This window comes from Amblyomma americanum, chromosome 5, assembly GCF_052857255.1.
Source record: "Amblyomma americanum isolate KBUSLIRL-KWMA chromosome 5, ASM5285725v1, whole genome shotgun sequence".
Classification (NCBI taxonomy): Eukaryota; Metazoa; Arthropoda; class Arachnida; order Ixodida; family Ixodidae; genus Amblyomma; species Amblyomma americanum.
In genome coordinates this window covers 121715577-121733865 of record NC_135501.1, presented here as the reverse complement: position 1 = coordinate 121733865, position 18289 = coordinate 121715577, and the positions used below count along the sequence as shown (strand labels likewise).

Below are 18289 nucleotides of genomic sequence, written 5' to 3'. Positions count from 1 at the left end.
CGGCATTGCTGCTTTCGACTTGGGTGTTCCACTCACCGCCTCATTTCCCAGCGGCGTTTGCTCTCCTTTCAGGTGTTGAACTTCAGGAGGTGTAAAAAGCTCTGCCCGAGAGTCGACAACGCATGCACTTCGGTCCTGCGTTCTGTAACGGCACTCATCCAGAGTATGACCCCTCCTCTTACAACCATGACACACAACCTGTGTCTTTTGGGCAACGCTACTAGTCCGACAGTCAACTGCACGGTGTCCTACCTTGCAGCCGAGAAAACACCTTATTGGCGCCTTAGATGCACCACCATATGCTCTTGGTTTTGTCACGTCTGTCTCTGGGGCCTTTTGTGGTTCCTCCCTTGCCTTACTCATATTTCACAGCCCTTGAGCCTCGAGAAATTGGTATGCACTGGCGGCAAACCCTTGTAGTGAACACAACTTTCAGGGATAGCGCTAGCTTTGAGCTGCAACACGCTAAAAAATGGTCGGTGACAAGCTTTTCATGTACCCCTTCAAAACTCTTTTCTGTGTTTGATATATCAAGCCACCTATCAAAATAGTTGGTCAGCCTGCAGGAAAACGACTTAGCGGTGTCAGAATCCTCAGGTTTCGAGGTGCGAAATCTCTCACGAAAACCATCTGCCGTAAGCCTAAATTTTTGGAAGTGTGCCTTTTTGACTTTTTCGTAGTCCATGGAATCAGCAGCAGGCATCCTCCCAAACACATTAAGTGCCTCACCGACTCGACACATGCTCAATGACGTGGCTCATTCACTGCGTTCCCAGCCTTGCCCCGAAGCTATCCGCTAGAATTGTTGCTGATATGTGTCCAGGTCATCTCTTTTGCAGCAAAAGGAGCCATCAGCTTTCTTGGACAGACTCTAGCCGGTCTAGAAAATTCAATACCCGCTAAGGAACGCTGATCATTGCCCGTGATCTCCTCATATCCTCCCGCGACATGCGCTTGTTTCCAGAAAAGAAACACCTTTTCCCGCTCTATCCTTCTTACCTCCTGTCCTTCTGCCTCGCGAGCTCTTGTAGCCTCTCACTGTTCTTCCTCGCGAGCTCTTTTATCTGCTTCGCGAGCTCTCTCATTTGCTTCGCGAGCTGTTTTATCCTTGCGCTCTTCTGCTTCACGAGCGTCTGCGCGTGCTTGCGCATTTTCCTCTCTCTGCCTCTTTCTAGGCGCCCGTGTGCTGTGCGATGTCAGTGCACGTTAAAGATCCCCAGGTGGTCGAAATTATTCCGGAGCCCTCCACTACGGACCTATTTGTTCCTCGCTTCTTTCACTCCCTCCTTTATCCCTTCCCTTACGGCGCGGTTCAGGTGTCCAACGATATATGAGACAGATACTGCGCCATTTCCTTTCCACCAAAAACCAATTATTATTATTATTATTCCTTGCCATAGAGGCGCATCGACTCTTCCTTGCTTAACACTAGCTTGAGCGCCAGTGCTAACTTTCTTGCCAAATCCATACTTTATGCCGTCGAGAGATCGGAAAGATCAGAGAAAGCACGAAAGAAACAAGGAAATGAATCCAAGGAGGCTCGCCACTTAACTTTGTCACGGATCTCCCCAGAGAACGCTCGGACCGAAAGAATGGACTAGGTGACAGGTGTACCCACACAGACGCACATTTAATACACGCTAAGTGACACGCACACTAGCATACAAAAATAAATAACAAACTAACAAAAGACACAAAGACTATAAACACGCACGACCCTGGCACACTGCTACCAGCGTCTGCTACTAGCGTTCTCCTATTCGTGGTCGGCGTTCGTGCTCACGGTTGGTTCGGTGCGACTGCGGGGTTGTATGGGTCCAGTAGCCGACGTCGAGATGCCGTTCGACTTGCTGCAGCTGGCGTCGCTGGCTGCGTCGTGCAAGCACCCGTGGAGGTGATGCCGGTGTTGTTGGCGTTGGGGCACCACCCGGATGGGTGGCAGCAGCGCTGGAGACACCCCTGACCGTAGCAGGTGGTAGTGTCCTCAGTTAACTCCCCGGAACGTTCTCAGGAACGGCAGAAAGTCCACGATGCGAAGCCGTAGAACGCGAGCTCACCGGCGCAGTAGCCGGCGCCGCTCTCTTCCAGCCGAAGCGTGCCTGACCCGCTGGAGCCTCTGCTTCTGTGGTCTTCCCCTCCATGTCTCGCTCTCCCTCGCCCTTTTATAGCCTTGGCGTTAGTCCACGTAAGCCTTGTCATCGTCTTCTTCTCTTCTCCATCAATCATCTCTCTTCACCTCACAGAATGCTTCTTCATCTTCTCTAGCCTTCGGTTAATCCACGTCATCCTTATCGCCAACCTCTTCATCTTTTTCACTCCTCTTTGCTTCATAATTTTATTTTAGACTTATTATTACATGTGACAGCTCTCCCATACACAAATTCAGCCGGGGTGAATTCGGTCGCTTCATGGGGAACCGTTCTGAGCGCGAACACGTTGCCGGCAAGCAGCTCTCCCAGTCTTTTTTTCGTCATAGCACACTGCGCGCAGAACCGTTATGAGCCCGGAGTGCATTTTTCGACACTCTTCGACTGGGGATGATACAGAGAACTGTGTAGTAGCTTGATATCGCGCCTCTTCAAAAAGCTGGTTGTTAAGGCGCTGGTAAGCACGGTTCCATGATCGGCCTGAATCTCCGCGCGAAAACCGATTCGTGCAAAGGTACAGAGGAAACCGTCCAATATTTCTGAAGAGCTTAGTTCATTGAGGGGGACTGCTTCGGGGAATTTTGTTGCTGGACATAGCATGGCAAGGGGATACCTGTATCCTGATTTCGACTGCGGTAGGGGCCCTACCGTGTCGATCACTAACCGCCGAAAAGGCTCCGTGATCAGTGGACCATTTTCACGGGAGCTTCCCATTTGTCTCTTGGTTTTCTGACTCGTTGACATGCGTCACAAGACTTCACGTACCGCTCCACGTCTTTGAAGCACCTTGGCCTGTAGTACTCCATGAAAAGTCGATGTGTCGTTTTGTTGATCCCGAAGTGTCCCGACCAGCTGTTCCCATAACACAAGCTCAGAAGGTCAGCCCGGCATTTTTCCGGAACTACTAGCTGATAAAACGTCTTGCCTTTGCGATCTCTGTAGTGCCGGTACAGCACTCCGCCTTTTTCAAGTATCGTGATATTACGCCTTGCCACGCCCTCTTCCGCGGTAGCATGCAGGTGCTTCAGACTAGGGTCGTTTTTTTTGCTCTTCCTTTAGCATCTCTCTGTCTACCTCCAAAAGCCGCTCAAAGCTGTGCGATGTGGGAGCCAATACCGACGCTCCGGCGGGCTCTATTTCCTGCGGTCCCCGTGGCGCCACAGCTGCGTTTATGTCGCTTGATCAAGGGAAAACCTGGACCCGTTGCTCAGCCACTATATTTGGCTCCATGATTTCAGGTTCTGCTTCGATTTCACTCTCTCCCTGTCCCATTTCCTGGTGAGCTGGTGGGTTTTATAGCGCGTTAGTGCCTGTACTTTTCCTTCTCCAAAGAGCTGTCCTGGATCACGGAACAGCCGGTCGGACCCGTTTGATAACAGATTAGGATTTTCATGCGGAACTGTTTTCGAGACAGCTGCTTCCGTGACCAGTTTTAAAAACAGACCTGAACTCTCAACCCTTGCCATAGGTAAGCAAACACTGTGCTCCTCGAACACCTGTTTAATCCACGTTACTTCTCCCGTGAAATCCTTAGGCGTAACATAGGATGGGTGCACTACATCCATCGTAGCCGCACTGTCCCTGAGCACCTTACAAGGCTCGCTATTTACCTCCAACTCAGGAAGGTAGAGGCGAAGCAGTTCTAGGTTTTCATCACTACCATTTATGTACGAGAACACCATACGCTAGTTTCTACATTTTGCCGCGATGTTCTTGACAGTTGTAACACCGCAAAGGTTGCCTGGCCACGAACTCCTTTCTCCGCGCCTTTTCCTGCCCTTCATCCTTCGTTTGGCGGCCGGTCTTCCCTGGAGCCTTTTCGGGGACATTTTTTGGCGTTCCACCCTGCCCCACGTTCCCATTTAGAGCCGGCCGTCTTGAAGAAAAATACTTTCTTGAGGAAGTTCATTTTTCTGACTGTCTTTCCTGCGCATTCATCTTTCTCTGCGTCAAGAATTCGTCTACGAGTTGAGCTGCTCGCTCGACTGTCTCTACCTTTTCCTTCTCTTGCACCTAGAGTTTTATGGACGGCGTTCTACGGCACCCAGAGTTTTACAGACACAAACTTGGTCAAGACGATGCCCGCTCCAACCCGGACAGGAGTGCCGCTGAGTGAAGGAGTTCGGTAGTGGTATAAGAAGATTTGTTTTTAATTACATATTTACAAGCATGTGAGTTCAGAAGTGAGATGCTTCAACTGCACCCGTCGTCCATTTTTATACACTTCTTCTTCACTAAATTCCCTAGGTTGGGGCGCCCTCGCTGTGGTAGGAGTGGCCGAAAACATTCACTCGCACGCACAAATGGATACCTCCGCACACATGGACACGCCCCTGGCATAAGTTGAGACCGAGAGAGAGGGGGACGCTATCAGAGTCCGGCCGCGCCGCGGTAGGTGATGTTAGCCGGCCCGCCGAACTCCCACGGTCGGCGACCCCTATTCTTCATTCGAAGAACTAGACGTGCAAAGCCGAAGCATCAGGCCAGGAGACAAGCCAAAGTGGTTGTGGCATTAGCGAGGCCGGCGAAGCCTGTGGACGAAGGGTTGCGGCTGCATTGGCGACTTACGCAAATGTATTGTTCCCACGCTGGAGCTCTTGCTCGTTCGGATCCCGTGAAACCAGATTGGTTGTGCCATTAGCGAGCCCGGGGAAGGTTTGAAGACGGCCGCGGCCGCTTGTTGGCGGCGGCGGCGTCGGGGACTCCTGAAAGAGGATTTTCGCAGAATCCTGCTCCCGTTTCGTCCCACGCCATGACCGGGCGAAGCGCGGTAATGACACCACGCTAACACATGGCGAGAGTTGCTGTCTCGGTTGCAAATCTTGAGACCTGCTGGCGCCAGTCCTAATAGATTGTAGAAAGGAGCATTAACTGCATAATTCAGTTCGCATACTGTTAACTAGACACTAGCAGCTGTTACGAACATTCAGTCTTAGAGGCAAATCAAATGCACTGAGCCAGCCAACTGCTTTCTTTCATCCTAGCGCCTAGCCTCCAGAGGTGTTCATCGCAGACCTACCTGACGCCAGACAACAGACCACATGCAGCGAACAGCCCTCAAGGAGGATCGACTGTTCGGTGTGGATTCACGATGGAGTTGGGTCACAGCGGGATTCCTGAGCTGGCTTTTCTCGGTGGCCCTTCTAGCGCCGCAATCCCTAGGCGTCCTTTTCTACGGCATTGTGCACGGCTTCGGAGTCACCAGGGAGGAAGCGGCGTGGCCTCTCGTACTTAGCGCAAGCCTAGGTTCCTTAGCAGGTACACGACCGTCCTAATAACAGCTCAGTGTTTGATTACGCCAAATATTTCTATTCTCCAGCACCAATTTTGGTTGTGTTTCTACTTGCATGTTTAAGAATTGCTTATTAAAGCTTGAAAACAGGGTGTAACAATAAATAAGGAAGTGCAGTCTCGTGCATTATGCGAAAAAATCTTTCCAAGTGACTGCAATACTGCCGGTCAAAATTCTCGAAGCTGCTTTTGGGGAAAAATTTGTTGGAATTTTTTTTTCAAGGGTGCTGCTGATTTTAGAACGCTCGTTTCCTCGAAAATAGCCCTGATTCATCCTTCAACACATAAGTGAATAAGTAAAAAGTACCCCTACTCAACCACTGAAGTTGCAAATGCTGAATAATGATTAGGACTAAGTATTTTAAGATTTTCCACACTGAAACCTAAACATCTTTTTCCAACTGTTGGACCGTATTATTGCAGGAATGCATTTAACATTTAAACCTGGACGGTGCGTGTGCACTGGAAATAGTTTTAGGTCTCAGTAAGTCTCGGAACTGAGCCCATCGAACGTACAACTGCAAGAATTTGAGATGCTCTGAACGGCTTGGCTATCTGAGCTGCGAAGCAGCGCGTTTTTAGATGCTCAAAATTTGCGAAAACAGAGGTGTACTTTCAAAACCAAAGCTTCTTCGCAGCAATATAGCGCTCAAAAACTAAAAACGGAGCCGAGAGACAGAAACATAAGATCGACACTGTACATTCTAAACCCACAAATTTATTTTGTGGATACTTATGGTAAAACACGAGGTCAAAGAAAACCTAGATGGCCAAACAAAGCTGGGTTACTGAACATGGACCCATTTAAGGCTCATAGTTATTCTCTTTTTACATAGCTTAAAATAATACCAGTCAATGATTTCCGCAATCAGTTGTTCAATAAACGCTATGAAAGAGAACAGAAAATCTCTACAATTTCTTTGATCAACTATAGCTAACATACAACCAAAAACTAATTATTACTCAACACGTAACAACAACATCTGGTATATTCCAACTTTTCGCACGGACTAGGACCGTAAAATGCCTGGGTATATTATTCCAAACCCTGCTTAATGTGAGTCTTGAGCTGCTTATTACGTAGTTTTGCGTGTTGTGCACGTTCTTCAAGAATTTTTATGCTTTTTTGAACTCTCTGTTTTTAATATACTGTGTTCATGCAATTTCTCATGTTTCGTTCATCGTTATCAGTTTGTTATCACCCTGACCAGTTACCATCGTTATTCTCTCCAGAACTGAGGGAGTGTAGAGCTATGTACAACATGGTACATTTGTTGTTGATGGCATTCCGTCCGTGGACTGTTTCAGCCTTTTTATCAGTATGCAGGTGTGTATACTCTGTCAAGGCAGTCAGAGGCTTTCTGGGTACACTCCTAACATCCTTGCCGTTGAAATAAACGGATTTGCGCGAAATAATACGAAGATAGAGGAGCGTGACAAGAGCCGGAAATTGTTAAGGCCGCAGTTTCACTCGGAGCTGGAAGCCGCGACAGAGTAACTGCAAACCAGAGGTTCGGCAGCGATGTAGCAGCTAGCACGGCCGCCTTTGCCAGCAAAACGTTTGAGCCGAGAACCAGCAAACTTTGTGCACAGTGCAACATTCTGCATGTAGTCCAGCCCAGCCTCCGGTATCACTGGTCGTGGTGGATTGTTGACCTGGAGACGAGGTTTCGCTTGGTCACTGATCACTTGGCCGCGTGCACGGCCATGGCGCGAGTATTTCACGCATCACACAATCCTTTATACTTCTCCTTACGGCGCGGTTCAGGTGTCCGCTGATATATGAGAGAGATACTGCACCATTTCGTTTCCCCCAAAACCAATTATTATTATTATTAAAAAGAGCGCGAAAAACTTTCTCTGCTAGTGTAGGGGCGCTTTAAGTTTTCGTACTCATAGACGCTATGTCGTATATTGTAGCCCATGCAAGCGTAGCCAGCACCAAGAGAACGGGGCAACTTCTTTGTCTTCAGGTTAAGCATAGTGTTGATGCGTGCCGCTAGCGGAAACGGCGACAGTGGATACACTACACTCTCCCCCAGGGAAAATAAGCCATCCTGGAGACTTATGGAAAAGAAAGGCAGAGGGGTCGTAATACGGCTTCAGTCGGTTGACGTGGACGGTTAAGAGGCCACGGTGACGCATGTTCGCAGAGGGTGCAGCGAGCTCAACGATGTAGTTGACAGGCGAGGTTTGCTCGAGAACCCCGTAGGTACCATGATAGCGAGCAAGCAGTTTCCGAGAAAGGCCGGGAGTTCTGGGAGGCCCCAGAGCCACACAAGGGAGTCGGGAGGATAGGACGTAGGGGCCTCGGAGGTGTCGCGGACATGTTTTTGCTGCCACTGATTCTGCGTGGTAAACGAGCGACCGAGCTTACGGCATTCTTCGGCGTACGGGGTGGCGTTGGAGAGTGGCGCGGACCCGAAAAAGTCGGGGCGGTAGCGTAGAAGAGTATCCATCGAGCAGGGGGGCTCGAGGCCGTACAGCAGAGAGAAGGGCGAGAATCCAGTGGTGGTTTGCGTTGCATTGTTATAAGCGTAGGTGACGGAGGTAGAAACCTGGTCCCAGTTAGAGTGGTCGGCATTGACGTACACAGCCAACATGCTACTGAGGGTTCGGTTAAAAAGCTCTGTCAGGCCGTTCGTGTTGGGGTGGTAAGACAAAGCGGTTCGGTGGACGATGCGGCATTCCTTGAGGGGGGCGTCAAGAGCGTATGACAGGAATACGCGTCCACGGTCGCTGAGCAGTACTTGAGCAGCACCATGACGAAGAATCAGGTTGTTTACAAGAAAGGAAGCGACGTCACGGGCGGAGGCAGACGACAATGGTGGCGTTTAGTACAGCGGATGATATTATTTGTGGCCACGATAATTCAACGGTGACCAGCGGTAGTGGGAGGAGGGGTGCCGTAGAGGTCCATGCCAACGTGATCAAACGGGGGGGAAGGACAGGGTAACGGCTGCCATGAAGCAAGCGAGTTGGGAGGAGGAGCTTTACGCCGTTAACAGGACGGAGAAAACCGCACAATGTGGCAAACAAAGCGGCACATGTCACGCCAGTAGAACCGCAGATGAAGACGCGTGTAGGTTTTCAATACGCCGCCGTATGCACACTGAGGTTCCGCACGAAAAGCAGAGCAAATATCTGTGTGTAGCTGACGAGGGATGACTAGGAGCCATTTGCGCCCTTCGAACAGATAACTGCGACGATAAAGCAGGCCGTACCGAACAGAAAAGTGACGGGCTTGATGGAGGAGTGCACGGGACGAATGATCTGTAGCGGGACACGAAAGAAAATCTTGAAGAGCAGCAATCTAAGGGTCTTTCCACTGTCCTGAGGGCATGTCTGCAGTGGCAAGCGAGGACAAGTCTTAAGCAGATACTCTAGCGGTGAGCGGGAAAGAGCATCTGCATCACTATGTTTGAAGCCAGTGTGGTAATATCATACTACTGCAGTCGCAGAACCCAGCGAGCGAGGCGGCCTGGCGCGTCTTTGAGAGAGGCCAACCAACACAGGGAATGGTGGTCAGAGATGATAAAGAACGGCCGGCCGTAGACATGGGGACGAAATTTGCCAACGGCCTTAATAAAGGCCATACATCCCCTTTCTGTAACAGAATAGTCGGCCTCAGCTTTCCTTAAGGTACGGTTATAGGCAGCCACATACTCAGGGAAAGCAAGTTTGCATTCGGTGATAAAGGCAGCTAGTCTAATACCACTGGCGTCAGTGTGAATTTCAGTTGGCGCAGTGGGGCGAAAGTGGCGCAGGATAGGAGGCGAAACCAAAAGGCGGCGCAAAATGTAGAAGGCATCAATCGCAAGTAGGCGTACAAGCGGAGAGGTTGAAGCTGGCGCAAAGAGCTTGGTCACAGGGACGACGATCTAGGCGGAATTCAAGATGAAACGGCGAAATTACGAGCTTAGGCCAACGAAGCTACGGAGCTGTTTCAGTGGGGTTGGCTTCGTTTATTGGGCAACTACTTGAAGTTTGGTGGTGTCCGGAAGAATACCGTGCTTAGGAACGACGGGTCTAAATGGTTTGTTGTCGGGCAGGAAAGCGGCACTTTTGCAAACTCGGCTGAAGCCCATTTTAGTGAGACAAGTGAGGACGTGGTTTAGACGGAGCAGATGAGGAGAGAAGTCCGCAGAAAAGACGACGATGTCATCGAGATACCAAAGACAAGCCTCCCATATGAGTCAACTGAGGATAGTGGTCGGGGCGTTGCCGGGGCGCTCCAAAAGCCAAACGGCGAGACGTTGAACTCGTATAAGACATCACATGCTATGAAGGCAGTTTCTGAGCGATCAACGTCAGCCATGAGAACTTGCCAATAACCTGAGCGCAAATCCAGCGAGGAGAAATACTCGGCTCCTTGCAAGCAATCCAGGGCGTCATAGATGCGTGGCAGAGGTCAGACGTCCTAGCGCGTGTTGGTGTTGAGCCAGCGGATATCCACACAGAATCTGATGGGACCGTCTTTCTTTTTTACCAACACAACCGGAGACTCCCAATGACTATGGGAGGGCTGTATGACGCCCCGACGCAGCACGTCGTCCACGTGATCAGAAATCACTCGGCGCTCGAAGCCGACACACGATATGGGCCCTGGCGCAGAGGGGCGTGTGTACTGGTATCAATGGTCGCGAAAAGACGGACATGCGGCCCGGGCAGTCTGAGGAGGATTGAAGGAATTGAGAAGGGAAGCTCTGCAATAGAGCAACGAGTTGAACACGTAGCACGGGCGTAAGGTCTGCGCGTCAATGGCACGTTGGAATACGTTGTGGGGTGGAGGATTGGTCGCAACGTCACAGGAGCTGAGCACGTGGACTTCAAAGGAAGCGGCGCTATGAAGAATAGGGTAGGGAAGGCAGGAATCAATTTCTTCAATACGCCCAGGGCATTCACCTCGGAGCGCGGCTGACGGGCAAGAAGAGGGGTTCGAAAAGTAAATTGCACTTAGTCCATTGTGGATCGTGAGAACAGCAAAGAAAAACAGAAGTTAGATGGCAGGACGCGGCTGCCGTTGGCATGAAGAAATATTTGAAAGACTGACTCCTAAAAAAGAGAATTGTACGAGGGCAGCAAAGAATGGAGGAATGTCAGTATCAGCGGCGACAAAAACTAGGCATGTCGCACTAAGGCGCCTCACACAGCGGACGATAAGCCATTTCCGCTCGGGTGCAGTCAATAATGGCACGATGAGTCGAAAGGAAGTCGCATCCCAGGATAATGTCGTGTGAGCAGTGAGACAGAACAATCAACTAGATGGTGTACAAAACTTCTTGAATGAATACACAGGCCATACACGTGGCTGAGGGACGAACGTGCTGCGAGTAGGCGGTACGGAGCGAAAACTCAGAAAGCGGGGTCGTCACTTTGCGGAGCCGACGGCGGAGGGCTTGACTGGTGACGGATACTGCAGTGCCCGGGTCGACGAGAGCGAGAACTGCGGCGCCTTTCACGAACGCTGCGATTACATTAGCGGGACGACACGGAGGACTTGATGACTTTGAAAGAAGCATTGTTGTTGCCCCCGGAAACCGAACGTTAGTTTCCCTCAAGGGCGGAGTTAGAACGGCGCAGCGTCGAAGGGGGACGGCGACGAGGGGAAGGCGATCGGCGAGTGGTGTAAATTTGGCGATCTAAGGAAACGAAGCGGCGACGGGGCGGCCTACTCGGTGAGAATGGTTCGGCATCGTACGGGTAGGAGTGCAGATCAGGTCGAGAGTGTGGAAGGTGCTGGTGGCAAAGCCGCGCGACATGACCGAGCAGACCACAGGTGTGGCAGGTTGGTCGGATGCCCGCAGTATGCCAAGGGTTCGTAGGACGCGGGTGGGCTCTTGAGAACGGAGCATGAGATGGGACTCACACGGCGGTGGACGGAAAGAAGGAACGGCCTAGTGGGAATCAGGTGGTGGCTGAAGTCGAGGCCTGGCCACCGCTGAGGCATACGTCAGGGGTGCTGGCACAAGCGGGAGTACAGGGCTAGACGGAAGCACATCAGCGACATGTTCCGGCCCGGCACGGCATAGCCAAAAACGGGGATGAGTCAGAAATATGGCGGACGAGTTCTTGAAAGTGTGAAATGAGGGATAGCTGGCAGTACACCTCTTAACGAACGAAGGCTGATTTGGAGGAGCAGAGGGGGGTCCTCAGGAGTGGGACCGCCGAGGGCCGCTGTAGGGAGGGCCTCGTCGGAGACACCAGAGCGCCGTGTAGAAGCGCGCTGCTTGCGGAGCTCGTCGTAGCTCTGGCAAAGATTAATGACTTCACTGACGATGGTAGGATTCTTCGCGAGGAGCATCTCAAAATGTGTCGTCAGCAATGCATTTGAGGATGTGATTAAACTTGTCCACTTCGGGCATGGCGGGGTTTACACGTTTACGGAGGTCAACGATGTCCTCAGTGTAACAGTGAAGATCTCTTCGGTGTGTTGAACATGATCACGTAAACGTTGTTCGGTACAGAGTTTGCGCAATGCAGGGCTGCCGAACATCTCCGCAAAACTCTTCTTAAATACGGGCCAAGTCGGTAGGTCCGCCTCATGGTTGCGAAACCAGAGGTACGGGACGTTCGTATTATGAAAGGAGTTACTCAGCCTGATGTAGTAATCCAACTTGATGGATCTGCTGACTCGTTCGTACGCAGACAGTCAGTCGTAGACATCTTGGTCGGCTGTGCCACTGAAGAGGGAAGGGTCACGCTGCCGGATGACGCCAGAACAAAGGACCATGGTGGAAATGGCAGCCGGTGTTGAGGCACTCTCATTTAGAATGTTTGACGGAGGGGGCAGCGTACGGCTCCGGAGAGAGGTTGGTAGAGGATGAAACCGACACCTGCACCAATTGTAAGAGTGCGTTTATTATGTGTCCTCGGAGACGCTGTGTCGGATCTTGCGGTGTATTCAGGTATAGCCAGCACCAAGAGAGCGGGGCAACTTTGTCTTGCGACGAAGCGTGGTGTCGGCGGATGCCGGTAGTAGAATCGGTGACAGTTCTTACGCTACACTAGTAACTTTCGGTTTGTATTCATAGAAACAACAAAACAAGTCTTTTCATGCATGCATTATAAAAGTGGGATAGCTCGCTCAGTTGCAGCGCAGACTCGACCGCAAGTTCGTTTTGCCTCAGTAATATTTTTTTTTTTTGTGGCGCAGAAAGGGTGAGGTGCCTTTCCAGATTCATCGCAGAGGCTCATGAGAAATCCGTCTGGTACCGCTACATCCAGTTCTAAATTTCTGCCCCTCCTCGCTTGCTTCACGGAATGTGCGGTGTTAATTCGCTTTTTACATTTTCTTGTTTCCACTGCACCACACATGATTGTACTCCCTCACCGAAGACCAACAAGACGTCGACAATGCTCTGCTTCGTATTGTGTTTTCGCACGAAGTACAAGCAAATTTATATATTATCAATAGAAGGTGGTTTTCTAAGCGTATGCAGTGCGATAGCTTTGAGAGGTGCTTTTTCCTGACAGCTTCGCATCGTCAAATGACGGGCGAGGTGGTTTTTCATGATGTTTTACCAGCGCAAGAAGACGCGCATGAAGTAACACAGATCAAAAAGACAAACGAGCGCCGATGCTTTCATATGCTGTGAGGAAAATACACCTATCATTTCCTAAACTGCGCAAGCTACTCCCTTTCGTTGCTTCCGTAGTGCTGCGAAAAAAGGCAAATATGTAACGACCGACGCTTTAAACGGGTTCAACCACAGAGTCAACCGACTGCCGTTCATACACAGCACGCGCTGATCTTACGCTGATGCTGCGCAATAAGAGATGTAGCAGCACAAATAAATGGATGAATAAACGACTCACGCATGCGCGGCAGTTGCTATGCAAAATGCAGTGTGGGGGACAAATTTTGAACTGGAAGAGGCTGGCAGACCATTTTCCGATAGTTCTTCGCGTTCACTTCGGAAACGCACCTCACGTATACCCAGGTAAACTGAAGGTAAGTTACGGTCTTTCAGCTATGTTTAGAATAAGGTCTTGTGAGACTAGCTGGTGAATTACCAGCCCATCATTAGCTTGCAAAGAGAGGATGTTTCCCTTTATATTTGCGTCCATCCTGTCCGCATTGTGGGAGAGTTAGATAAGTCGCCGTGGTAAGGCTCTTACATACAAGGTGGAGATACCAAAGCTGATGGCATTGCTTTAATCTTTCTGTTGAGTCGAGGAAAGCACGACCGTTGAGACGCCAACCGGACCGATTTATTCCAGCCAGGCGAATCCCAGCCCAAGCCCCTGACACGTGCCAGCCGCCGCGAGCCTCGCGCGAGCGCGCAGGAGCGCAGCGCAGCCAAGCCAAGCCAATCCAAGCAGAAAGCCTAGCCACTGCATGTAGCTACTGCCTACATCTCCCCTGAAACATAGGAGAGTCTCTTAGGCCGAATTACACAGCGTCCACTCATGGTGTGATGGTGGGAAGAGGCGTCCACACAGGTCGCGTGTGATTCTCCCAGCGAACTTTCGTCCAGAGACGCCTCGTCTAGGTCGGTCCCTGCATCTGAATACACAGATGCATCACTGTCTTCACCTCCTGATGCCTCGTTGTCTCCACCTCCTCTCCCAAACTTGGGAAAAGGAACAAGGTTGGTCCGATTGCGCCGCACGGCGCCGTCTCCAGTGCCCACGATATAGGACCGAGGCTCGTCTGCGGGCCTCTGCAAGTTCCCTGTCCTCTTCACGTCTGTGACACAGACTTCATTCCCCTCGAGAAGAATTGGATGCTGACGCACGCCATGCCGCCTGTCGTAGTCTCGACGCTGCTGCGCACGGTATTCTTCCTTAAAATTCCTGTGTTTGGTGGCATCTGGCAAACGGGGAACCAGCATTCCGGAAGTGACGGGAAGCTTTGTCCTCAACCGCCTCCCCATCAGTAAATCAGAGGGGCTGTAACCGTTTTTGAGTGGTGTTGACCTGTAGGCTAGAAAAGTCAGGTACGGGTCCTGAGTCTTTTTCACTGAAGACTTGATTATTTTCACTGCAGATTCGGCGAGTCGGTTGCTCTGGTGGTAGTGTGGGCTTGAGGTGACATGCGTAAAGCGGTATTCAAGAGCAAGCCTGGTAAAGTCGGACGACGAAAACTGCGGACCATTGTCGGAGGCCATTACCTCTTGGATACCGTGGAGAGCGAAAATTGATTTTCAGTGTGTGATTACTATGCCTAAAGTTCTTTTCCAGAAGAACAAATTCAGGATATCGGGAGTAGTGATCAGTCAAAATTACCAACGATGGCTATTGAAAAAGAACAAGTCCATTGCAACGCGTTGCCATGGTCGAGGCGGAAACACGGTGCTTTGCATAGGAATTTTTTGGTTTATGGTTGTTTTTATACAGTCTCAGCAGTTTTTCACTGCAGTCGTGATGCCTTTGGCCACCGTTAGCCACCAAACAGTGTCCTTGGCGCGAGCTTGCGTCTTCGTAATTCCGAAGTAGCCTTCGTGCAGAAGACGCAAAATTTAGTTCCTGCAGGATAGTGGAACAACATGGGCTGCATAGAGTAGCAGACCGTCTTATGTGGTGAGCTGGCCACGATGATCGTAGAACGGCCTGACCTCAAGGGGCAAATCCCGTTTGGAAGGCCAGTTTATCTCGCAGAGTTCTTGAAGGTACAAGCACACGCGATCTGATGTTTGAGACTCTTTTAGCCACTCAAGGCAGTGCTGCTTGATGTGAAGGGTTGTCCTCACACAGCGGACGAAAGCTTCGACATCGCCCTCTTGCTCGGTGTAACCGGTCTGTTGAAGCGGCGCTCTGGAAATCGTGTAAGCGGAGAGGATGTCTTTCCCTGGGGCGTACGCCACCGCGTACTGGTACCACATCATCCTCATTTTGAGCCTCTGTAGTCGGGGTGTAAGGTCATCAAGACTTTTTGACATAAATATTGGTACCAGCGGCTTGTAGTCGGTCTCGAGTGTGAAGGACTTGCCGGCGAGATAGTCGCTGAACTTTCCGCAAGCCCAAATTAAGGCAAGAGCCTTTTTCTCTATTTGTGCATAGCGTTTCTCTGTGTCAGATAGAAGCCCGGAGGCATAAGCGATGACCGAAAACTTGCTACTGGTCTGTTTCTGTGGAATCACCGTCCCTAGTCTATAGGAAGAAGCGTCTGCACTAACTACTGTATCTTTTGCAGGGTCGTACACCCCTAGCGCTGGGAGAGACGAAAGTAGTCGCTTCAACTTGTAAAACGCTCGCTGCTGAGGAATGTCCCAAACAAATTCTTGCTTTTCTGACAGCAAGCAAGCGAGCGGTTAGAGCACGTCATAGAGGTTAGGGACAAAACGAGAAAGATACTTTGCCGTCTCAAGTACCCTTTGCAGCTCGCTTCTGTTGGTCTGGCTGTCCATGTTTAAGATGGCCTCAACCTTTTTGTCGTCTGGTTTGATACCTTGCTGGTCACGCTTGTGTCCCAGGAACGTGAGCTGGTCGACGCGAAACAGGCACTTATATCTTTTGCAGGGTGGTACACCACTAGTACTGGGCGAGACGAAAGTAGTCACTTCCACTTGTCAAACGCTTGCAGCTGAGAATGTCCCAAACAAATTCTTGCTTTTCTGACCGCAAGCAAGCGAGCGGTTAGAGCACGTCATAGAGGTTCATCTTTAAGATGGCCACAACCTTTTTGTCATCCAGTTCGATTCCTTTCTGGTCAAGCTTGTGAACCAGGAACGTGAGCTGGTCGACGTTAAACAGGCACTTGTTCTCGTTTAGTGTGACACCTGCATCAGGTAGTCGTTGAAGAACAGTGCGGAGCATCTCGCTGTGCTGTTTCGTCTAAGCCCCAGATAAGGATGTCATCCATATGACACACAACTCTGTTGACACCTTCCAGAACTTTGAGATCTGCTTCTGGAAGTGCTCGGGAGCAGACGCGATGCCAGATTTAAGCCTGTTGAAGGAAAATTTCGGGCCCGAATGGAGTGATGAATGTAGTGAGCTTCTTGCTACCTTCACTGAGTGGTATCTGCCAGAGCCCGGAATTGGCATCGAGCTTCGAAAACACCTTGGCTCCATGGAGCACCGCGAGTGTATTCTTATCAGAGGGAACCGGATGCCACTCTCGTAGGACTTGAAGGTTTAGCTCGATGAAGTCGACGCAAATTCCAACACCACCATGTGGTTTTTAGACTACCAGCATTGGTGCACACCATTCAGTCGGCTCAACAACAGGTGAAATGACGCAAATATTTTTCATTCGCTGCATTTCCAGCCTTGTTTTCGTGTAGAGCGGAATTCGTAAGCGGCGAGGGGTGCTCAAAGCAAATGGTTTCGTAACTTCGCGCAGGCCAATGTGGTGTTCTCTTAGTAGCTTGCCGAGGCCTTGCAACGACGAAGGAAATTCGTCTCTTTGGCTCACCTGCTTTGCTACGGCGCTCTGATGAAGGTTAGCACCTGTAAAGTCTCTGATGGCGGGCTTGCCGAGTAAGGGAGTGTGGACACCTTCCAGCACGTAGACGTCTTCGAGTGTTTCATGTTCACGGTAGGCGAGCTGAAAACGCGCTACACCCTTGGCTGCGAGAGGTCTCCCATCAGGACCGTAGAACTGAAGAGGAGCACACGACCACGGAGGCTGATGTGGGAGCATGTTGAAAGTCGCAGGTGGCAGGACAGATTTGTCGGCACCTGTGTCAATTTCGAATTTGGCAGTCTGACCTTGTACGGGGATAACTGTCTCCCATGTCGACGTATCGCAGGATGAGATGGTTCTGAGAAATCCACCTTCGCTGTCGGGTCCTGATGCTTCAACGATGTCAACCCGGCCTGACATGCAGACAGACGCGTAGTGGCAGTTTTTGTGGCAGCCCCTGCATACCGGCGTCCGTGCTGGGCACAGTGAACGCGGGTGTCGTTCTTTGCCACACCAACGACACGATGACGGAACGCTGTCAGCTGGACGCGGATGTGGCCTTGATTCAAGGTGCTGGCACGCCGCAGCCGCTGCCGGCGCGCGCGTTTCGCTGGTCTGTGCATACTCTGGAAGCCGCACCACGTGACCAACCGCGTGACTCGCCGCGCGCCGGCAGCTGCGTCGCACCAAGTGAACGACGACGTGGCCAACCATGTGGTCAACGTCCCGCACACTCACTGCATAAAAAAAACTTGTGCCGAGGCGGGGAATCGAGCCAGGGCCTTCGGCGTTTAAGATGGAGACGCTACCACTCTGCCACGACGGCTCAAGGTTTAACGGTGAATAAAGGCGCATGTAGTGAACATGAGGATCCATAGCGCACACAATTCAGGGGACAGAACACGAGCGCTCGTGTTGTGTCCCCTCAGTTGTGTGCTCTATGGATCGTCATGTTCACTACATGCGCCTTTATTCACCGTTAAACCTTCAGCCGTCGTGGCGGAGTGGTAGCGTCTCCACCTTAAACGCCGCAGGCCCTGGCTCGATTCCCCGCCTCGGCACTCTCAATTGTGTGCGCTATGGATCGTCATGTTTACTACCCACTAGCCCGAACCCTCACCCTTCGCATGTAGTGATTGCGTGCACTTCATATATTAACTCTTCCGAGCCAGATGTCGCCGCGTTTACGCTGCGTATATCCTCGCCTAACAGGGCTAGGCCATCATCAATTTTTCAGAGCTGTTGTGCTGCGAAAAGCCGCCTAAATGTTAATAGCGTTCAGATTCAGATTAACTTTTGATGTTTGAACCGGCCCCCCTGACTACCCTCTCCGGCACGGCACGCCGGCCTCCGGGAGAGGAGTAGGGGGTTTATTCACTAGAAGACCAGCCCTTAAATTTAATTGATGCTGCAGCTGCCAGTTGACAGTTCCTCTTGCAGCCTAGAGCCTGGGATTCACATTTCTTCATTTCAAATTTCATCGTCTTCATATTTGCTT

The 18289-nt window shown here is 50.9% G+C and overlaps 2 protein-coding genes across 6 annotated transcripts in view; one reads left to right on the top strand and one right to left on the bottom strand.

The window, feature by feature from the left end:
• Positions 1-18289, top strand: part of LOC144132647 (monocarboxylate transporter 4-like) — an 88842-nt gene that overhangs the window by 8703 nt on the left and 61850 nt on the right. For 2 of the 5 annotated variants that reach the window (XM_077665214.1, XM_077665211.1), the window contains exon 2: positions 5132-5405. The exons of 1 other annotated variant lie outside the window; for it this stretch is intronic. In XM_077665214.1, the coding sequence (XP_077521340.1) occupies positions 5189-5405 (217 nt within the window). In that variant the 5' untranslated portion in view covers positions 5132-5188. Of the gene's footprint in view, positions 1-4164; positions 4279-5131; positions 5406-18289 lie in introns of all 5 variants that reach the window. 2 more of the 5 variants (XM_077665213.1, XM_077665212.1) reach the window with 2 other exon arrangements.
• On the bottom strand, positions 10328-17450 carry LOC144132649 (uncharacterized). Its single transcript, XM_077665216.1, has one exon. It carries the CDS (start codon positions 14549-14551, stop codon positions 13793-13795), a length of 759 nt encoding a protein of 252 aa, XP_077521342.1. The 5' UTR covers positions 14552-17450; the 3' UTR covers positions 10328-13792.